Here is a 22,531-nt window from a genome sequence, read left to right on the forward strand (position 1 = left end):
TCCCGCCCCGGGGCGGTGCGGAGCGGAGCGGAGCGGCCCCGCGCTCCGGAACGGGCGGTGCTGCCTGCCCAGCCGTTTCCTGCCCGGGACGCGGCGGAGCGGAGCCGAGCCGAGCGGAGCCGAGCGGAGCCATGACTCACCAGACCGGCATCCACGGTGAGCGGCGCCCGCCGAGCGCTGGACCCCCGCCCCATCCCGCGGGGCTGCCCCCGCCGCCGCTCCCGGCCCGGCCCCCGCCCCGGGCTGGGCTACCCCGCCATCGGCACCCTCGCCATCGGCACCCCCGAGCCGCGCCCCGCGCATCCCCGGCCCCGCCGCGGCGGGCTGCGGGCGCTGTCGCGACAGCGGCGGTGATGGGGGCGATGAGATGAAGCTTCCCGAAGGAACCGGCAGGTTTCCTGCGAGTAGCGGGGGAGGGGGACGTCGAATCAGGCTCGGAGCGTTTGGGTGCCGGGAGGAGGTGCGGTAGGGGGGTCTGGCCTCGGGGTGCCGCCGGTGCGGGGCTCTCCCGCGTCCTTTGTCTGGGCTGATGCTCGACACCACCGCGACGTGCTGGGACAGATGTGTCACTCGCATCCGCCTGGCCGCAGCCCCGCCACCGCTCCCTTGCCCGCGGGGGTGCTCGACCCCAGGTGCCCCCCAGCCCAGGGAAGCTGCGGAGAGCCCGAGGGAATTCCTGATCCCCGATTTCTCCGCTCGCTCCCCACAGGACCCAGCCAGCACCCCGACACGACGGCTTTTTGCATTTCTGAGTGTGCTTGGTGCATGACTGACTGTGTATCCTCACGGTATTTCCCTCCTGCCCCCCGCCTTGCCAGCTCAATTAGCAATATTAATCAGGGATAGAGGTGCTGCATAATTTATGTAAGCGAATCAATATGCGAGCAGAGATGTGAGAGCAGCTGCCCCTGGAGCCCTGCTCTGCGCTGTCGGGTGTGAATGCAGCCCTCAGCGTGTCCCGGGAGGGGAGCAGGGACATTGGCCTYACAGCTGCCTCCCGTTAGCATCGTTGTGCCACGGTGGGAATTTGTGCCTGCTGGTCCTTCATGGCATGAGCATCCTTTTTCCTTCAGCATGGTCGATAGCATCCTTCCCCTGCAGTTGTTCTGGAGGGGCTGTAGCTGAAAAGTGGCCAGCAATGGTGCTTCGATGTTTCTCCTGCTTTGCTCAGGAGAACTGGTKGTTGACCACATTTGGGTTCATGTTCATTGCTTCCGGCTTAAGCTGAGATCCTGAAGTTCAGGCTCTAATTAAATCTTCCTCATTTAGTAAAARTATAACAGTAATTTTAAAAGTTAAAAATCAGCGGGACGGACCGCTGCACCCACCTGAGCTCTGGGTGTGCTGGCCCCGCTCCGCAGAGTTGTCTGTGGGGTTTGGGCAGGCAGGGCCTGTTGCACTGAGTGCCCCAGGAGGMTGCTGCCTGTTGCTCTCTGGCTGTGCCTGGCTGCTCCTGTGCTGCTGGTGCTGTCCTTCCTGGCACCCTGTGGCTGTTGGGGAAGAAGGTATGCCAGCTTGGCTCTCTCTGAGAGCGCTGACCTTTGCTGACCTTGGTTGCCCACGCTTGGCAAACCCTGTGACCACTGCTGAGAGTCACCGTGGGGCACCGTTGCCCATAGGATGTGACGTGCCCTGTCAGCGGGAAAGGGGAAGGGACTCGACTTCCCCCAAGGAGCTGCAGTGGTGCAGGGTGGGGATGGCCCTGATGACTCTGCCCTGGCAGCAGATCCCTGGGGGCTGGTGTAAAAACCTCCCTGTGGCTATGGAAAATAGCTTGTGTTGGGTGGTCTTGCTGTCACAGTGTCTTGGACATCTCTGGGTTCTCTCTCTGTGCCCTGTTGTGCCATCTCTCTTCCGGGAAGCTGTTTCCTCTCTGAATGCAAATCTGCCCCACCAATACCTGCAAAGCACAACTGGGGTGCTCCAGGCTTTAAGGGAACCCCCCCGAGATGGGTTTGGGATATTTCAGTCTGCCCCACCCTGTCACAGTGATTGAATTATTCTGTTTGCTCAGCAAAGAGCRGATTCCCTATCAAATGAGGAACAGCAATCCCAATGCTACTTTCATCCCCTCTGCTGAGGCGCTGAGGTCTGTTGTTTTGCTGAAGAGGAGGSATTTTCCATGCCTTCCTGGTTTCTGGGGCCTTGTTATCTTTCTGTGCACCCAGCGGGTTTTTTTTTTCCATTCCCGTTTCTCCCATATTTTCAGGAAGACATCTGCTCCCAGGGGAATTATGATCAGATTCTGCAGCTGGCTTGGGGGAGGTTGCAGACAAGCTGGTGAGGGATTTTGTTTGACAGTGTGCTAGATGTGTGTGAGGGCAGGGTGACGTGGTGGTGGGGAACCCCCAGAGCAGCCTCCTGCTGCAATGCTCCCACGTCATCCCGGCTTTTGGGGAGAAACAGGTGGAGAGGAAGTGATGGCAGTGAGAGCTGCGGGTTTGGGGAGTGCACTCAGGGCTGAGCCTTTCATGCAGGGGCAAGAGGCTAATTATTATTTTTTTAGATATTCCAGGCAGCTCTCTGGAAGGTGCTGGCAAGAAAACCAGGCTACCATGGAGACTGCCAGGCTGGGGAGGCGGTTGGAAGCTATCAAAGGGTGCTGTGGGCTTCCTGGGGCTGGAAACCTGCTTTTTAGCTACAGCTGGGAGGATTCAGTGAGTGTTTTTGCAGTCCCTGTTTTGCTCTGAGTTAGACTGGAACRGCATTCACTGCTTGAGTTGAGAACCTTTGGAAGGCGATGCTGAACCAGGGCTTTGATGCTGGTGGGAGGTCAGCTGCTTTCAGTTGCTTTTGGGATCTCTTTGAACACCACTGGGTAAAGAGAAAAGGTCCCTTAGAGGGTATTTTTTCATCTGGAAAATAAAGAAATCAAATGCATGTTGTTTCTTCAACCCAAAAATAGAGTTTGGTACCTGCTCTTTCTGGGAGAGGTGGCAAGATCTGGGAATGGRGGAGGACCTTTGCTCACACCCACACTGATCCAGTCTGGATCTTGCATTGGGAAAGYGCCTGGTAGGAATGGATGTTTGCTTCAGGAGAAGCATAGCCATGATGCACACGGGCAGGAATGCTGTCAGATGGGTAAAAAAAGAGCAGAGGTGGGACCCAGGAGCTGCTGGGTCTGCAAGGGTCTCCTTGGAAAGCAGGCGGTTTCCTGGCTCTTCAGTGAGGGGAAAGAAGGACCTTCTCTGCCCGTCCATCACATCCTCAGCCCCCTCCTCCTGCTGTGCGGGAAGGCAGCACAGGCTCCCAAGGCACCTGGGTGTCCAAATTCTGGGGTAGTTTCATGGCTGGAATGCCTGAGGAAACCCCCTAACCAGGGATGTGTCACACCATMAGCGGAGAAGAAGGAAGGGGAGKGATAACTTGCCYATGGCCCCWGTTATCCATGGAAGACAGAGGGCACTGGGCTGCTGCAAGGATGATTTTGAAGAGCCAAACCTGCTTGTGAGCTCTTTTCTGGGGCCACCTTGGAGGGTGGTGTGGGCATATCCAAGTGTCCAGCACGTCAGAGCGACAGCGTGGGTGGAAGACCAGACACCCTGGGTTGTCCAAGCCCTTGAAGTCAAGCACCTGAAGTGGTGGGGTGGAGGAAATCCTTTGGAAAGTGTGCAGTGAGAGACTGAAAATGCAATGAGATCGTGGCCAAGGTCTGTCCCTGCGTGCCTGTCCCCTCCAATGCACAAACCAGTGCTCTGCTGGTGGCTTTATTGGCAGAGAAAAGGAACAGAAACCAGCAGCCTCTGCAGGCAAAGCACCGTGTGTGCTGCACCACCACTTTGCTCCAGAAACCGACTGATCTGGCTGCAGGGTGAGTGCTGCCTACCCTGGAGCGAGGGAAGGGACGAATAACTCCAATCCAAGGTGGCAAAGGGCAGACAAAGACAGGTCCTGGGCACACGTGTGGAAAGGCAGGTGTTGAGAAGCAAATGTCTGGTGTAGGGCAGGTGGCTGAAAGTCTCTGGTCAAGATTTSCTCTGCGGGATTGTCTGTGTGAAATCCTGCAGGAATACAGTCTAGCCCCACAGAAAATTGGCATGAGCTTTGCTTGTCTCCTCTCTTGCTTCCTTTCCCCCCAACACCGTTCCCTTCTTTCTATTTTCTTCTGACATCTGTAGCTTTTTTTGCCCAGAAAAGATTCCCTTCAAGGACATATTTATTTTTTTCCATGGTGAGAAATAAAATCCTCTTACTGCTTAAACTGGCCATCCGTGTCTGTTGGCAGAAAAGCTCTCTGCAGTGAGTTGAGCAGGCACTGTGTAAAGGAGTTACACTGGGATAGACTGAAAAGAAGGAATTTTAGCAGCAGCAAAAGCTATTTTGTGCCTGTTGCAGTTGTGTCCTTTCCTGGATGCCCAGACAGGAGCTGGGCAGAGCTKCCTGGGCAAGGAAAGTGTGGGTAATGCAGGTTATAACCATGTTTTATTCATCAGCATCTTGACATACGTCTGGCCGAGCATCCCTGGAACTTGGATGGCTTTTGCCTGGGTTTGTGGCTGGATTTTTGGCCGAGTTTCCCTGTTGCATCCCAGGCACGCTGTGCCCKGGACAGTGAAAGGGAAGCAGGCGCTCACAGTCGCATCGAGTTGAAGATTATGTCCAGGGAATGAAAGATTGATGGCCCGAGGCTCGGGTTTCCGTCGGGAGGGCAAGGTGACTCGCTGTGTTGGGAGAGGCATCTGTTTCAGGGAGCATGTATTATTGATCTGGGAGCTGGGCGCTGCGTGGGGGCCGTCAGGACGGGTCAAACAAGAAAAAWACCTGTTGGTGCCCCAACAAGTGGGCAGGAGGCTGGAGGAGGGGCGGTGCTGTGGCTGTGCCTCCATCCCTGTCCCCGCGATGTTCCCGGGGGTGGCTCCGCTGGCACCCTGGCATCCCCAGGGACACAGTGGGGCTGTGTGACACACGGCTGTCACCACTGCCTGGTGCCTGTCTCCCCCTCCGAGCTCCCTGCAGCCCGGCTCTGCTCAGAGGAGCAAATTGGGGCTGTAAACAGCAGAAAAGGCTCAGTTTGGGAGCAGCGTTTGGCGGGCACTACCCTCAAGCTCCATCGCTCAGCGGTTTAACCCAAGCGCGATGCTTCGAGCCCTGCACTGAAATCTCCCGAGGGCTGATCGGAACGGGCACATCCCAGGGCAGGGCAGTGCCTGCTCTGGCTGCAAACAGCGTGTCTGTCTGCAGGTGCCAGGATCTGGTTCAGRCTTTGCTCTGCGCCTGCTCGGTGCTGCTGGAGGGGAGGCACCGTCCTGCCCTCCCACCCCGGCTCCAGTTCTGCTCTGGCAGCTTGCCTGCAGGATCAGGGCCACCTGAAGGCCACTGCTGGCCAGCCATCACCTCCCTGCCACGCTGGGAGCTGCCCCCGGTGTCATCGGCTGGCCCTGCTCAGCCCTGATCCCAAATGGGTGGCATGTGCCCCTGGGCTGGGAGGTTGTGTGGTGTAAGGGGCCCTGGGACGTGCTGTTATCAGGCTGCTAAAGGCAGGTGGCTCCTGAGCAGGGGACAGCTCATCTGCAGCCTACAAACCAGTGGGAGAGGGAGGTGCTGCACAACTCAGTGGCTGAGGGCGGTTTTGGGGTGGCTGAGGTGGCGTAGGTGCCTGTGCCTGCCAGATCTGCCAGGAGGGCCAACAGCAGCACTGCCCTGTAGAAAGGCCAGAAGGTTCCTCAGATGCTCCTGAGCTCAAGCTGCCTCAAAGCAGCAACATCTTGAGCAGCAACATCCATTTTCAGGGCAGGGATAGAGGTATGGTGTCCTTCCCCAGGATTTGGTCACCTTCATCATGAGATTTCCCAAATGCCCAGGTGGGTCTTGATGTTTCTCTTCCCTGGGCCGACCCGCTGTGGTTCCTCTGGTGGCTCCTGCCCTCTGTGCTCTCTGGCACAGGTGCTGTCTGTGCTGTGCCTTGCTCCTTGCACGATGCTGAGCCTGGCTGTGCAGTTCATGCTGTGCCTGCAGCCTTGTCAGCACCAGAACACGTGGCCATGCTCTTGTTTGTGCCTTCACAAATGACTTTGCCTGCAGCAACGTGAAGTGACTAACCTGGACTTGGCTTGTGACCCACCTCTCTTCTCTGGAGCTGCTGGACCCTGCCCTGTGTCCGTGTAGATGGTCCTTCCCCCAGTTATGGTACTTTGCTTCCTATTGAGTTTCATCCTATTTCTTTTTTTCCCAGCCCATTTCTCCAGTCTCCTGAGAGAACGGTGAATTTTTCTCCAGCGCACATTTGCATCTCCTCTAGCTCCCCACTTACAGCTGCAGGAAGTGTTCATGGAAATGTGGATAAACCTGGACCCACCACAGGTGCCCAGGACACCTTGCTCCATGCCAGCTCTGATCCCTCCCCGAGTGAGTTACCCATGGGTTTTGTGTCTGCCATGGAGGTTCAGCACCACCGTGTGCCCAAGCTGGGACACTTGGAGACACTTAGAAGCTGAGCTGAGGCCCCTGAAGCCCACAAGTCTGTGGCTCTCCTGGAGAAAGCATGAGRGACCTCATGCATCTTGGCCTCAGTAGATCCCCACTGGCTGTAAGCCCAGCTTGGATTTGTTTCTGGATTATTTGTTCCAGGACTTTCCAGGAACCCATGTCCAGAGGGTGAGTTGGATGTGTGGATCCCTTCCAGTCCTTTSCCCTGTTGCTTCTCCCTTTCCCTTGCTTTTTATGGTTTCCCCACACATGGAKTTTTCAGCCCTTGAGTTGTGGACACATCCTGGAGGCTTCCAGACACATCTCCAGGGCRAGGTCTCCTCCCTGCCTTTATTCCAGAGCCGACTGTGGACTCCTCTGTTAATATTTCAGGCACGCGAGCCATCTCGTCAAGTCTGCTGTGCCAATTAAGTTGTAATCATGCCGTAACGAAGCAGTTGCTGAGCTCAAACCTTCCCTGGTTTGTTCTTCTCCCTCCTCACTGGTTCTTGGCTCTGCATTGTGAGAGGCAGAAGGGGACGTTGAAGACACCCTGGTGTTTTTATTTAAATGAAAATTRCTTTTTTTAAAACAAAAAGAAATCAGCAGAATTAAATCTCGCAAGCCCTCTCTGAGGTTTTTTTTGAAAGCTTTGCTGGTGTCTCCTCTGGAAACAGTCTCCCTCCTTGGCAGACCTTGTGGTATTTCCCATGGTGCTCTCAGCTTCTCTGGCAGCATCCAGGCTTTTCCTCATCCTCTTCAACCCCTTGGAACCTGCACAGATCCCAGTGCTTGGCTGTCACTTGTCAATCACYCAACTGCCAATCATCCCATCTGTTGATCCAATAATTCAGGGCACCCCTAGCATTTCCAAGTGGGCYACAGGGCTGCATTTGCCCAGACTCCTGATTTTCCAGACCCCCTGCCTKCCCTTGGGTTCTGGGAAGGATGGGGTCAGACTGGAGAGATTTACAAGCCAGTTCATGTTGCAGGAATTTCCTCTTTCTTCCCTGAAGTTGATGCGATAGAAACATCCAAACCCGATGTTATTCTCCCCTACTTTTGTAGTGCAATAGGAATTGGTAAAATTTCATGCTTATTAGGAGCTTTTGTCTCGTGCACGAGGTTTCCTGGGTGCACAAATGTCTCTTTTTCTCTTCCTCTTCCGCCTTGCATGTTTGCAATAACCACAGATGCTGCCAGAAGGAAACAGCCGCTCTCAACAGCCAAAGGGGCTAAAAATATCGGAGTATCCTTGGTTGGATATCCTGAGCTCCCAGCTGGCACTGGAGAGGGTGAAGGTCTGCTCTGGGAGCTGGGAGAGCTGCCTGCCCTGATGCTGATGGAGGGAGGATGCTTGTGATGGGATGACAGCAGCAAATCCTCTGTGTGTCCCCTAAAGGCCATCGAGGAGTGATGTGCCTTTGCTGTGGTATCTGTGCCCATTCCTGCAGGGTCCTGTCAGGATGGCACCTCTGGCTTTGTGTGGGAGCTGCTGCCTGCAGGGAGCCAGCCTGGGAGCTCTTCCTCGTGTGTTTGTGCCTCTTCTCTCCGTGGGAGGGGAGGCCACCCCGACCTTGCATCAGGGCAGGCTTTGGGCTGGGGGAGCAGAGGCATCGCAGAGGTGTCACTTGTGGGGGACAGGCAGGGCATCCCTGGGAGCTCCCCGGGGATTCCTGCTGCCTGGGGTCTGGGGGAGCTGCAGGCAGTRCCCCAGGCCAGGGTCTGCCTCCAGGGGCCTGAGGGCACCACTGAGTGGCAGTTGGTGGCTGCCCGTGAGTGACATTTGGTGGCTGCCCATGTCCCTTGGGTGAGTGCTGGCTAACACCAAGGGACTGTGCTGAGGGTGGTACCCAGTGCTGCAGGGAATGGGCAGGACCCTTGCAGGATGCCTTCCTTTGCCAAGTGCCTCTGCTGTGGATGCTGTGGGGCTCCAGGTTCCTTCCTGCTGGCTGCTTTGGCACAGCCATCGGTGACGGGCAGGTGGCACAGCAAAGCTCCAGGGATGGGGGCTGCTGGTGGCCATCCCCAGCTGGGATCCTGCTGTGGGCTAAGGGATGTCTGTGTGGGTTTCTAATCTTTGCAGCACCAGTTCCTTTGGTATTTCTAAGCAGCACAGCAGCTGTGAACTCACAGGGCCCCTTTGCTGCACGGCTGCATCCAGGAAAGGGCGTGGATGTGTAACCACAGGGGCTTTAGGGGAGCTGGGCTGGGGGATGCTCCTGTTGGGGGCTCAGCCCCTCAGAGCCACATCTCCCGGGCATGGAGCCTGTCCTGGGTGGGACAGGGAGCTCTGTGCCCGTGGTGCTTCCAGGGTGGGCAGATGAAGCATCCAGGGCTGGCTGCTCCTTCCATGTCCAGTGCCTCCAGATGCCTCCTGGTGGGRTGCTGAGGATTGGCTGCCATTGCCTGGTGCTCAGGGAGAGGGGTGAGGAGGAAAGCTCCCCTAAACGCTTCCCAAAAGCCTTCTGCAATCCAGGCCCTGCTGGCTCCAGAGCAAAGCCCTGAGGCTGTAGCATTTCCCTTCCCCACAGGCTCAGCTTCCAAGCAGCATCTCCAGTTTGGAGTTGTGCTGGCTGCAGCCGCTCGGGAGCAGCATCCCGCCGYGTGTCACAAGGCTGGGACATGGCAGCCTGTCACACATCTCCAGCCACCCCGACTSTGCCAGCCCTGCCACTCTGTAAAGCGAATCAACTTGTCACTTGAGCTCTGCCTGCCTGCACTGGCCGAGCCATCGTCTAAATTTGGGTGATTATGTTCACCCAGGCCAAGTATCAGGTTCTCTGGATCACATGTGCTCCCAGCTGCTATTTAACTCTGACGCCTCAGGGAGACGCAGCACTTCTCTCTCAACTTTTTGGGTTTTGTATTGTTATTATTTTTATTACCTTTTTTTGGTACCAGGGTTTTAACTTTTTTTTTTATTAATTTTACATTTCTATCCTGCCAAGTTGGTCCCCTCCCTGGTCAGTCACCGAGCAGCCCAGCACCTGCTTTGATTGMYAAATCTGATCACAATGTTTCTGGTTCTTTCAGCCACCACAGAATTAAGGGACTTTTTTGCCAAAGCCCGAAATGGTTCAGTTCGGCTCATCAAGGTCATCATTGAGGACGGTAAGTCCCATTTTTAAGTGCTTTGATTTACACTCTGTCTGTTCTCTGTTTCCTCTCCTCCTGTCTTCTTCACCACTGCRGTGCCAGCTTGTGTTTTTGGAAGCCTCAGGGAAAATGCTGCTGGGACTTCTGGGCATGTGGCAACCCAAACCTGAAATACAAGTCCAAAATTTGGGTGTGCTGGTGAGCAGCTCTTGGAGCCCCAGGGCAGCTCCAGTGGGGAGCAGTGACTTTGCCAGCAGAGCGATACCAGCCTGGGATCTGTGCTGGGCTCTGTGAGGTTTTTGCTGCTCTGTGTCATGTTGTCTTATGGGTTCCCTGTGACAAGCTTCTGCAGGGACCCTGGGACCTTTTTTTGGGGTGATGCACAGGCATCTTCTTCCTTGGATGTGTCATCCCACACCTGGCAAGGGGATGCTCGGGGCAGGGTGGGCAGGGGGTGCTGTGTGGCTCAGGGCCCAGCACAGGGTCCCAGTGGCATCCCACAAGGTATGCCGCACTCTTGAGACCTATCCCATCCCATCCCAATCCCATGGGGCACCAACGTGCCCGTGTTTGTCCCATGGAATGGTGCCTCTGGGTGGTCTCTGCATCTGTCAGTGAAGTGGGCAGAGCAGAGCACTGATTGAAGGTCCTAGCAGGCAGGAGCTGCCCTGGTGTAGGTTTTCCATCACCTCAGCCTCATACAATTGCATATGAATGACTTGTTTCTCACAGCAGCGGGGACATTAGTGCCCTGCCAAGGTGCTGTCACCACCTCCCTTGGGTGGGCCACCCGTGCAGACACAGAGGTGGATGTGGTTGTAAGGAGCCTGTGGTCATGAGGAGCCCAGGTGACCTTTGGAGAGGCCACCAGGTCCTGTTCAGAAGAGCAGTGTGACCTGAAATGCACAGGACACATCAGTGGAGCTGCAGCAAGGCTCAGCAGCGTTGGCTTTGTCCTGACAAGGTCCCCATTATTGGGGGATGACATATCCACTTTGTTCCTTTGGAGTGTCTCTGACAACAATTTTGTGCCCTCAGCTTCTTTTGCTTTTAAAAAGTGGGAGTCAGGTTTGTGTTAGGGTAAATCATGCATGTCCCTAAGGCTGGGCTTGGGATGGTAGAGCTGGTGCCACTGGTTTTGGGCTCTGGCTGCTGATGCCAGCAAGGGGGACTTTTTATCACCAATGGAAAACATTTCCCAACATCTCCACTCAGCCTGAATGGGATTTATTTATCTGTGCAATGTGTGGTTGTCAGCAGCAGGGCCACCACTCTTGTGTCACACGGGGGACATCAGCCTGCTGGTAGCCAGCAGAGTTGGGCAAATGACACAACCAGACAGGCAGATGCTCACCATGGAAGGGAGGTGTCCAGAGCTGGCTGGGGACATGTCAGCTGCCCTGCCTGAGCAGGGGGTGTCCATCTCTGCTCTATGGCTTTCAGCACCTTTTATCCTACAGAGAATTTGTCTTGGGGTGTTTTGGAGCAGGCAGCAGTGAGTAGGAGAGGGAGGTGGTGCAAGGAGYCTTGTGGCAGATGCTCCGTGTCTGGGCATCCCCAAGACCACCGTGGTGGCTGAGCAACACTTTGGGAGCAATTTGAGCTCATTTTGCCTTTGGAGAGCTACTGGGAAAAGCTGAGATTGGATGGAGTACCAAGTGGGGGAGCAGGATGTGCACTCAGCAGTTTCCTGAGAACAGCTTGTGGTGCCACGTGTTTTGAGATGATGCTCTGCTCCTCGCTGTCAGCAGCATTCTGGACAAGGCTGGCTSTGTGGAATTCCCTGTTGGATGCATTTCTTTACTCACAGGTGATGAAGTGCACTGAGTTTTGCAGAGTCACACCCACCAGAGCTGCAGGCAGGGCTGCCTTGTACAGGAGCATTTCAGAGCAGGGCAGGGAGAGCTGGGAGCACCTCGAGGGCCAGAAACATCAACATCTCCTGGGACAAACAGAGCCATACAGCCAGCACTATATAACTTTACTGAAGGCTGTCTGCTCTGAGTTTCCCTTTCCTGACTCTTCCCAAGGAAGAAAACTTGTCCCTGAATGTGTTGAGCAGAGCTGCAGAGAGCTGAGGGAAGGTTGAAGGCTGCCAGCAGCACTGCCGGGGTCCGGCTGAGTCACAGCCCGGGAATAGCCTGCAGTGAYTCAGCACTGATTGTGAGTGAGTGAGTGAGGTGTTGGTTTGTTTTGCAGACAGAGATACCCTCGAGCTGCCCGTGGGTTTGGCCCTGCAAATTCCTGCAGTTTCCTCAGGATCTCGGGCCTTTGCAATGCACAAATCCAGTCACAGAGCTTTGTGGTTATTTTGGGAGTACATTGAAGTTTTTATACTTCTCTTTGACTAAACAAGTAGTTTTGCCAAGGGTAAAATATTTCCAGCACCTTGTTCTCTGCTGTCCTTGCTACTGAACCAGGAACTTGTCCCACCCACGCACAAATAACTGGATTCAGTGCGTGGTGGCAGATGCCAGGGCAGTGCTGGGCAGGGGAGGGCTACGCTGCTGTCATGGGGAATGTCCTGCCTGGATGGCAAGGAGGGGTGAGAGTAATTCCTCCCAAACTCTTCATTCCTCAAAAGTGTTCCTGCCATGGGATTTGGAGCTGCTGAGTAGAATGGGCTGGGAGGGAGAGGGTTGTGCCCCAGCTCCCAGTGGGCAGCAGGGCTGTGGGCAGAGGTCCTGGCAGGGCACGTGCCAGGCCATGCAGGCCCTCAAGTGCCAGTTGTCCAAGGCCCCAGTACATTTCGCTTTGGCACCTCCATATTTTCCTACATCTTGTTCTGAGTCCCATAATCTCCCCTCAGACCTTTCTGCCCCTAAAAAATTACAGGCTGTTTTCCAGCAGCCTGTGCTGGTATCTCCAGCACCACCACTTTTCCATCCAGCCATCCCAAAACTTGTCTTGAACCTCACCACAGTGTGGATTTCATGTTTGTAGGATGCCTGCACCGGTGTTTAAATCCCTTCTGAGCAGTGCCCAGCTCACAGGGCTCCCTGTCCCACTGCCACTTGTGTAGCAGCTGAAAAAACTCTTGTTAAATGTGTGTGAAATGCACAGGCTGCTTCCAGAGGCTGGGGCTGCTCTGGCAGTGTGGTCCCCATCCAGGCTGGSCACTGAGACACCCTGGTTCTCACAGACATGGGCTTTGGGTATCAGCTCTGATTTTAACCCGTGTGATGTTACAGGGAATCCAATGAGAGCAGCTTTGGTTTATCGTCCTGGATTTTGCTAAGACTTTTACTTTTCTCAGCAYCCAAAATGTTGACAGTCCTCCATGGCCCTGGTGAGGTGTTTCAGTGCCACCAGARCTTGTTCAGGTGGGATGGGGGAGGTCTTGTGTTCCCCTGTGAGCAGGGAGGGATGTTTGGAGACTGCMGAGCTGGAGGGAGCAGAATGGAAGGAGGTGATCACCAGAGAGGAGACCTTGCTGGTGAGGAGCACAGGAGGGGAGGAGATGGCTGACAGGAGGCTGTCAGAAAACCACAGCCCCACAGCCTCTCCTGGGGCTCATCCCTGGGGGTGTACACTCCTGCATGTGGCTCAAGGTCATCATTTGTTCTTCTGCAGTACAACACTGTTGGTGCTGGGGCTGCAGTGAGCCCTTGGGTGAGCCACCACCTGCTCCTGCAAGGCTCACTTCCTTTCACCTAACACCACCTTTCCTGTCTTCTCCTTGCAGAGCAGCTCGTGCTGGGAGCCCACAAAGAGCTGTCGCGGCGCTGGGACGCCGACTAYGACACCTTCGTGCTGCCCTTGCTGGACGAGCAGCAGCCCTGCTATGTCCTGTACCGCCTGGACAGCCAGAACGCCCAGGGCTACGAGTGGCTCTTCATCTCCTGGTCCCCCGACAGCTCCCCGGTGAGCTCCGGGCCCTGGGGACAGGGACACGCCCCGGGGACAGGGACACAGTGGGAGGAGATGCTGGCCACGGGGACTTTGCCCTGGGGCTGAGGAGGAACAGTTCACACCCTCCTTTTCTGTGCCTGGGTTGAGAAATGGAGACTGCTGTGGGGATGGGAGCTTTTTAGAGCACGCTGAGATACACTGGGACTGTGTCCTCTCTGCAGTGCAGTGTGAGAGATGGAGGGGCTGGGATGGAGAGGGAAGAATGGTGTGGACCATGGGATCAGGATGGACACATCCCACCATGGCTCTGGCCATTGCTGGAAAGGGCTGGCACTGACACTGATTCACTTCCAGCCTGTCCCTGCTCTGCTTGAGGCTGATGCAGAGTGGCTGCCAGCCCTTCTCCAGACCTTGCTCCAAAATCAGCTGCTGGACAGTGGGCACAAAAGGGCTRGTTGGATGGGAAGCAGGTTTGGAGTATGTCAGTGCTAAAGCTGGGAAAGTGCCACCCTGTTGAGCACATCTCTGTTACAGGCCTGAGATTTACTGTTGTGTGAACATGTGTGCTTGTCATCTTTATATATATATTTGTGTGTGCATACATATATATATATATATATATACACACGTGTGTGTGTATATGTATGTGTATATATATATATAATCCTATGTGTATATTTGTTACATGTTTAATATAATCTATAGGCTAGATAGATTTAATACATACACTGGTCACATAAAAATATACATACAAATMATATATATGTAATTTTACATGCATGTACATATTTGTGCATGTGTACATGTAAATATACACATATATAATACATATTTTAAATATGTGTATCTTTCAACAAACCACAGAGGCTCTTATTGCAGGAGCACAATGTACCCAGGAGAGCTTTCCAAAACTCTTCCCTGCATTTTGCAGAATGATGCAACAGAAGTGCCAAAGGCAAAAGTCACTTTTAAGTGGCTGTGGGGGTATTTGTGCCTCTAACCGAGGTGCTGGTGGGAAATGGCACTCTGGAGCTCAGGGATTGGAAAGCCAAGCATGGAATCAACTGTTGGATTGTGGGCAGCACTTGGCGAGGCTGCAGCCCCAGAAAYAGTGCTGTCGAGGGATGCTGCCATTAGAAACCAGACCGAGCTAGAAACTGGGTGGGTGCTCCCAGGAGAGGCTGTGGAGCCTGKGGTGGGATGGTGGCTGTGAGCACTGGGCACCTCTCTGGTGGCCCTGTGTGACAGCACTGCCACCCTGTCCTGGCAGGTCCGGCTGAAGATGCTGTACGCTGCCACCAGAGCCACGGTGAAGAAGGAGTTTGGCGGGGGGCACATAAAGGAYGAGATGTTTGGCACAGTGAAGGTACGGTGGAGGGTCCAGGGCAGCCTTTTGGGTSTGACCCTGAGCTCCAGCTGCCCGCCCTGAGCTCAGGGTGTGGCTGCTGGGATGTGGGATGCTGGTGTTTGCTGGGGGAGCAGCCGGGGTTGGTCCTGCACCCTGCTCCCTGGGTGGCCACTGTGCCTTTCTCCTGGCTGCGTGGCTGTGGGCTGGGATGGAGCATGGAAGGGGTGGGAGGAGGCTCCGAGATGTGGAGCTTTGTGCTGGATGTGACAAGTGCCAGGTGGTGGCAGTGTCACCCCAGCAGCAAGAGCGGCTTCTATGCCGGGGTTATCCACTGCCTCGGATGGGGTTATTCCTTCTCTTCGTGGGCTTAGGGATCTGCACAGCCAGGGCGTCCTGGGCATTGCTCCCCTGGGGCTTCTGGTGCTGGTGGAAACCAGGGAGCATCCCTGCTGTGCTCCAAGGTCCCTCTGCTGCTCCCAGCCTATGGGCTCTGCCTTTATCTCTCACTTCCATCTCATGAGCTTCATCAGTCAGCCAGAGGARCCCACTGCCACAGCCACGGGTGCCTGGGGAGGGCTGCAGACAAATCGAGTGTGGGATTTGCATGGAGGCATCCAAGAGCCCTGAGGTTCATCCTCCTGGTCAGGAGGGAGCCGAGACTCACTGGGTTGCTCAGACTCAGCTCAGGTCGGGGGGTGCATGCAGCCCTGCAGCAGGAGCTGCCTGTGACACTCTCCCTGTGCCCCTGTCTGCAGGAGGACGTGTCCCTGAGTGGTTACCAGAAGCACGTGTCCTCCTGCTCCGCCCCAGCCCCGCTGACCGCAGCCGAGCAGGAGCTCCAGCAGATCCGCATCAACGAGGTGGGTGTCCAAAAACAGTGGGTGTCCAGCAGAGCTGGGTGTCCAAAAACAGGGGGTGTCCAGCAGAGCTGGGTGTCCAAAAACGGGGTGTCCAGCACAGCTGGGTGTCCAGCAGCAGTGGGTGTCCAGCAGAGCTGGGTGTCCAACAGCAGTGGGTGTCCAGCATAGCTGGGTGTCCAGCACAGGTGAATGTTCAACAGCAGTGGATGTCCAGCACAGGTGAATGTCCAGCAGCAGTAGGTGTCCAGCTGAGCTGGGTGTCCAGCAGCCCCAGGAGAGGAGCCTGAGGCCCCCTGGGCACAAAGGGATGCAGGATGCAGGGAATGAACATTCAGCTAAAAGGGATGGCTTGTTTTTACTTTGCTCTCTGCCCTTTAAACCATTCCTTCCATTCTCAAGGCAGATGAGCACCCTCACARTCAAATTGGTGGCATAAAGAAGAATTTGCACCATTCTTTTTTTCCCGTTGTTTGRACTCGAGCTCAGGACTGTTTTGTTGACAGTCAGAAGATGGTTTGGGGCTGAAAGCAGATCTCTAACCTGTGGGTATTGGAGCAAAAGCCAGAGCTGGGTTTGAAGATAAGGAAGGCAGGAAGAATTCAGGCTTATCTTTGGACTGCAGCAGCATCCTCTCCCATACTCTTCCTTCATGGCTGTAAATATGAGGGATACTGTCCCAGGAAATACCTATCTTAGCCTAAATTTGGGGTGCTGGAAAGGATGTGGAAGTGGTGCAGGGTAGGACTGGGGGCAGACAAGGCTGTGACACCATTGTTCCCTGCTGGCATTTCACAGCTCTGGTGCCAGCCTCTGTGGTGCTGTGATACAAGGAGGCAGGGAAGGGRTGGGTCCTTCCACTGTGTGGGAAGACCGCTGGAAACTGGAAGTATTTTTAGGGGATGGGGTGATTTCCCTTAGTTGCATGGAAAGCTTCCCCCTCCAGAGGAGCACCCCTCTGTTCTGCCTGTGCTGAGGCCGTGGGGCTCACAGATGGATCAGGACATGCGTGGGAGATGTGAAKCCAATCAGCCTCATGGAGTTAATTAATGGCACAGACGAGGCAGGAGGAGGTTTCTGGGGGTGATTTCCACTGCCAAAGCAGGTCAGCAGATGGAGAAGTTGAGGGAYATTTGGGAGATGCCACCAAGGGGTGGTCTCCATCGTGTGGGAATTATTCCAGCCTGGAGAGCCTGGGTAAAATTTGTTCTGGGGGATCCAAGGAGATGCCTGTGCTTGGAGAAGAGAGAGGTGCTGATGGTGGTTCTGTGGCTTGTTTGGTGCCTTGGGACATCTGGACTCGATGATCCCTGAGGGTCCCTTTTGACTCAGCTCATTCCATGATGATCTGTGCCATCACCTTGTCTGGCCCGTGCTGCAGGGTTAAGCAGTTTTGGGGGTGTTGGCCAGTGTCTTACAGGGTCCTGTGGCCCAGGTAAGTGGTGAAGTGGTGCTCACTGATCTGCCTGGTTCTCCTTCCCTCCCACTCTCACCTTTGTGAGTTGCAGCTCCTGGGTGGAGGTGCTGCTGCTGTCTGKTTTTTTGGGGGTTATTTTAAGTGTTCATGGTCCCTGGGCCAGTCTGGGCCACAGGGAGGAATCACTGACATTAAGAAAGAGATGAAGATAGATACATTTTTGCCTGTGGATTTAAATGTGGGAAGCAGCCGAGTGCTGGGTACGCAACATCTGTGTTGATGTTGCAGCCGCTCAGCCTTGGACATGGAGCAGGAGGTGGTGGGAGCTGATTTGGGTKCCTGGTGCTGTTCTGGCCTCCCCGGGGTGGGGGGGTCTCAGGACTGTCAGCAAATGCAGATTTGAGGGAGTTTCTGGAGCCCCACAAAGCAGATGGCTGTGATCAAGGAGGGTGTGTGGGAGCAGCTCAAACYTGTATCCCCCTGCTGATGGCCTGCAGCTGGCAGGGTCCCTGCCCGTGTCACCTTGTGCCCAGGCTGTGGGGGCTGGGCTGTGCTTGCACATGGCAGCTGGGCTGGGAGGAGCAGATCCAGTGCGTGGGAATGTCTGATGAGGGCCAGAATGACCTGGGGGGAATTGGCCCTGGGGTGAGCCCTGACCTCAGCACTGCTGTGYCTGCCCAGTCCCCTGCAAGGGCTCTGTGCATCCCCCTGCCTTCAGCCAGCCTGTTGGGATTCCAGAGGCACACAAGGGACATGGTTTCTTCAATGCCACCAGCCTTGGTGGTGTTTGCTGTGCTTTGCTGTGCCCATTCCTGGAGCTGCTGCTGGGGCCCCGCTCCCCTCCCCTCTCACACTGTTGGTTCACAACCCTCCAAGACATGGCCAGATTTGCAGCCTTCACCCCGAACATGGCTGAGTTTCTGGGCAGGCAGAAGCTGCCTGGGATCCTCCTGAGCCACCAGATGAGTGTGGAGAGGGGATGAGAAGAGAAGGGCAGCAGAAAACAGGAAGGGACAGGCGAGAGCTGCAGGACAGCAGCTTCAGGGCTGGCACAGCAGCCTTTGACACCGAGCAACTGAGGTTTGCACATCCCCCAGTGGGCTGCCCAGCCTTTAGGAAAGCAGGTTTTAGGCTGCATGAGGCAAACTTTCCCCGTGGTTTCAGGATTGGATGAACAGAGGTGATGTTGTGAGTTAACCCCCTTTTTGATAGCTGGGTGGGAGCTCATGGAAATTTGCCACATGCTTCATATATATATTTTTTTTAACTAAGTRGAAAATGCCAGCTTTACTGAGCTGATAGTTGTCAGCAGACTGTGGGCTAAGAAACAGCTCTGAATTTGGCATTGAGCTCAACACCCACGAGTTTTGTAGAAGCATTGCAGGTTCAGAAACATGGGTTGAGGGGGAGCTGGGCATATCCTATTGGTAAGCCTGTGGGGAAGAGGAAGGCAGCCTTGGAGCTGGGGAAGGAGGCAGGAGAACTGAGAGGAGCTGAAGGTGGGGGTGCCATCACAGTGTGTAAGGGGTGTCCTTCAGAGCTGCCCTGCAGGGTTGGTGGGTGGAGCAGAGGCTTTGCCAGAACCCTCCTGTGAGGATTTTGCCATAAGATGGAGAAATAATGATCCTTAAAWAGAGTCAGCACCATGCCAAGAGAGGGGAAAGAGGGGAAGAAAATTTAATCTAAAGGAAAGGAGAAAAAACCTCCTAGGCAAGCCTGCTGCTGGCATGGTTGGGAGGCCAGGATGCAGCACATGCTCAGCTGTCCTATGCACTGCTCCCAGTGTGTTTCAGACAGTTTTTAATGGTTTTGAAAAGTGAAGGAGTAGAAAGGTATACAGAGGTATATGGGGGAGTTGATGTTACTGGGACAAATTTCCATCTCTTGGTGTTTTTGGACTCAGTGTGCTTTGTGACAGAGCTAAGGTCTCTTTGGTCCCACTGTAACTCTCCTGGTCTCCTTGCATTTACGGGAGAGAAAGCTGGAGTTCTGGAGATACTAATGTTCTTGTGCTGCACCTCTCCACAGGATGGGACCAGGTGGGCTTGTGTGTGTCCTGAATCCCTGGGCCCTTGTCCTTGGGCCCTTCCTGGTGCCRTGGCACCTGGGGGAGAGTAGGACAGCAGAGCTGGAGGTCAGCTGCACTTAGTGTCCACCTGAGCCATTATTTCCTTTTCCCAGGAGCTGCACATTAACACCCTGCTCGTCCTCCAGGATGTTTGGCATGGAGAGGGGCTTGGGCAGTTTTTTTCTTCTCARTCCTACCATATATGCTCCTTGGTGGAGGATAGCCCAAAATCTATTGCTGCAAGTCCTCCAGACCCTGGGTGGGGAGTCAGGAGGAGATGGGGCAGGGATGGTAGTGCAGACCCTGTGTGCCCGGGCTCGGGGCTGCTCCTCCCCAGCACTGGCATCTCCTGTGTCRTTTTTTTGCTGCTCTCCCTTCCCACATGGCCAGGATCGACCTTCCCTGGCCTCCAGCAGAGAGAAGGTGCAGCTCCATCCTCCTGGCATATCCGTGTGTCCCCCACCCCTTGTCCTTTCCCACGAGCCCCCATCCCTGCGCCGGGTGCCGTTGACAGTGTGTCTCCTCTCCCCACGCTCGCAGGATTCCTGTTCCCAGGACTCGAGCACTGAGATGGTAGGCTGCTCTGCCCGCTTGATGCCCGGTTTTTCCTTCTCCTGGCAGTGTTTTCCTGCATGCTCTGCTCCGGGCATCTGGCTCCATCATCCCCCAGGGTGTGGGTGCTGCGTGGGGCTGCTGTAACAAAGGGCACCCTGTAACGAGACCCACTTTGGTGCTGCCGAGTGGTTTTGASATGTCAGCTCAAACTCTTGTGTTTCTCTTGGCATGCCTTGACTTCTCTTCTTTTTCTCTGTCAGGGGGAGGGAAATGAAGAAAAAAAAACAAAAAAACCCATAAAGGTTGGACTCTATCCAAACCGATCCTAAAGGAAAGGGACCAAAGCTCACTGCAGAGCACCTGGGATAGTSTTGCTGTTTCCCTGGGAGGGGGTCTTGAGGTGGGATGGGCTCCTCTGCTATGGGGTGACACCATCTCCCTGTATTCTGTGGCAGATGGTGGGGGGCTGTTGCTGCTGCCCATCGCTGGTAGAGTACCCCGACCCCGAGGAGGTATGGTGTGCCCGCCGCGTGCTGCCCCGTCCCGCCAGCGCCCCTCAGGGACCCCGCTGTGGCTGGATGGAGGCACTGGAGCCGTGTGATGTCTCTGCAGTCTCTTTCTCTCCCCTCTTTCACGTGGGGTTTGGTCTCCTGGACTAGGGGGTGTGCTCAGGACACAGCCAGCAGCCTCTGCCTTGTAGGGGTTTTGGGGAAAACAGCGCCTGGGATCTTTCCAAGCTGTGTATCCCCAATCCCCAAGTCCAGCATTGAGGGAATGCCAGCCTGCTGCAGTTAAACCCACGGAGGAGGGCGGGCTGCCCAGCTGAGCGCTGTGATTTCAGGGCTGCCCAGCTGAGCGCTGTGATTTCAGGGCTTCCCCTGTCACCCACAGGTTGCAGTCGGAGATGATCGCAGAGGACACGTGCCAGTGTTGGTCACAGCACCCCTGCCAGGGACTCACTGGGAAATGTTGGTTTTGAGCTGGTCTTTGCTGAGAGTGAAGCAGGGGGTGTGGGGGTGCATGGCTGGGCTGGGTGATCTCCTGGAGAGGTGGCATGGTGACAAGCATCACCATCCTGATCCTGGCTGACTCTCGGTGGTTGGATGCCACTGTCCCTGTGAGACAGGTGTCAGACAGCTGCTTGGATCAGAAGCCTTTAGCTGCAGAACCAGCTGGTTTTCCTGTTTCTCCCCTCCCCACCCTTTGCTGCTGTGCCCTGACGCTCGAGGTGGTCTCCATCCCCAGGTGAAGACGGAGATCAGCGTGGAGAGCAAGCACCAGACGCTGCAGGGCCTGGCCTTCCCCCTGCAGCTGGATGCCCAGCAAGCCATCCAGGCTCTCAAGCAGAAGAAAATCAACTACATCCAGCTGGTAGGTCCCTCTCACRGCTTCTCTGTGCCCCATTCCCCACCTCCTGCCGCTGTCCCTCACTCCCATCTGCTCCCTGTCCCCTCTGTCCATTAGAAGCTGGATCTGGAGCGGGAGACCATCGACCTGGTGCACACGAGCCCCACGGAGATCGCTGACCTGCCCAAGAGGATCCCCCAGGACTCTGCTCGCTACCATTTCTTCCTGTACAAGCACTCACACGAGGGAGACTACCTGGAGTCTGTTGGTGAGAGCCTYGGCGCTGGGAAGGGCTGGTTTGAGCCTGTGCCCATCCCTGTTTTCCCTGGGCCGTTGGTCATGTGCAGAGCGAGCAGCGATGGGGACAGGGATGGTGCCTCAGGGAGCCCCGAGTCAGTTCCCTCCCGTGGTGGGTGCTGCAAACCCCTCAGTGCCATGTGCAGTGCAGGTCTGTGGGTGCTGCCACAGAGGATTTGTGCAGAGGAGGATTTTTTGCAGGGGCACCAGGGGAGATTTGGGAGGGGTGATGGATGGGATGGCTCACCCTCTGTTGCTGGGTGTTTTCTGGGATTCTCGGGGCTGGGAAGGCTGTGGGCAGGGTGGGATGCAGCCAGTGCTCCCTGTGGGCCTGGGCAGCACCACAATCCCTGCTCTCCTCCCTCAGTGTTCATCTACTCCATGCCCGGGTACAAGTGCAGCATCAAGGAGCGCATGCTCTACTCCAGCTGCAAGAGCCGGTTGCTGGACACTGTGGAGCAGGAGTTTTGCCTGGAGATAGCCAAGAAGGTGAGTGCGAGCCCCCCCAGAGGTGGTGGAGCACGGACCCGGGCTGGGCATTGCCAGGGACGGTGCTGCAGCCTCGGTCCAGCCCCTCGTGGTGCCCCAAAGGTGGGGTCCAACCCCCAGGGAGTGCTGAGCCCCCGTTTCCATTGCAGATCGAGATCGACGATGGAGCGGAGCTGACGGCTGAGTTCCTGTACGAGGAGGTGCACCCCAAGCAGCACGCCTTCAAGCAGGCCTTCGCCAAGCCCAAGGGGCCCGTGGGCAAGCGGGGACAGAAGCGGCTCATCAAGGGGCCGGGCGAGAACGGCGAGGACAGTTAAATCCCGCGGGGCCGGCGGCCAACGGACACCATCCCTGCGGCGCGTCCCGCCTTCCTCTCCGCTGACCTGGGGATCTTTCCCTCCATCTCAGCCTTTTTTTTTTTTTTTTTTTNTCTTTCCCTCCATCTCAGCCTTTTTTTTTTTTTTTTTCCCTTTTTTTTCCTATTTCATTCCTTTTTTAAACATCTGGATGGCTTGTTGCACCTGGGGGCAGAGCGATGGGGAGGGTTCGGGGTTGTCGGTGTTTCTTTTCCCCGTGTCCTTGTGCGAGCCCCGGGGCTGTGGGGGGAAGATGGGAACAGCAGAGCCATGTCCCCAGCCTTGCTCCTSTCCCCCTCAGGGTCACAGTCACCGCTCTCGGTGTCCCCTGGGTGACTGAAGGACACACTCACCTGAAAGCTGCTCTATGCAAAGGGAAGGGGGTAGTGGTGGGGATTCCTGTTTGAAAAGAGAAAATGCTTCTTTCCCTGCTCCCCC

The 22,531-nt window shown here is 55.6% G+C and overlaps 1 protein-coding gene across 2 annotated transcripts; it reads left to right on the top strand.

The window, feature by feature from the left end:
• Nucleotides 1-46: 46 nt before the first annotated feature.
• TWF2 (twinfilin actin binding protein 2) lies at nucleotides 47-22,166 on the top strand. Of its 2 annotated transcripts, XM_057374794.1 has the most exons (11): nucleotides 47-156; nucleotides 9,445-9,522; nucleotides 13,193-13,371; nucleotides 14,630-14,725; nucleotides 15,463-15,567; nucleotides 16,985-16,999; nucleotides 19,440-19,622; nucleotides 20,850-20,975; nucleotides 21,069-21,219; nucleotides 21,616-21,737; nucleotides 21,887-22,166. In XM_057374794.1, the coding sequence occupies exons 1-11, from the start codon at nucleotides 132-134 to the stop codon at nucleotides 22,052-22,054; spliced, it is 1,248 nt and encodes a 415-aa protein (XP_057230777.1). In that variant the 5' UTR covers nucleotides 47-131; the 3' UTR covers nucleotides 22,055-22,166. The 2 variants fall into 2 exon arrangements, with proteins under 2 accessions (XP_057230777.1, XP_057230776.1); XM_057374793.1 differs by lacking the exons at nucleotides 16,985-16,999; nucleotides 19,440-19,622.
• The last annotated feature ends 365 nt before the right edge of the window (nucleotides 22,167-22,531 follow it).

The sequence above is a fragment of the Malurus melanocephalus genome, unplaced genomic scaffold, assembly GCF_030028575.1.
Source record: "Malurus melanocephalus ecotype Western Australia unplaced genomic scaffold, MMel_1.1 scaffold_233, whole genome shotgun sequence".
In the NCBI taxonomy this organism is placed as follows: Eukaryota; Metazoa; Chordata; class Aves; order Passeriformes; family Maluridae; genus Malurus; species Malurus melanocephalus.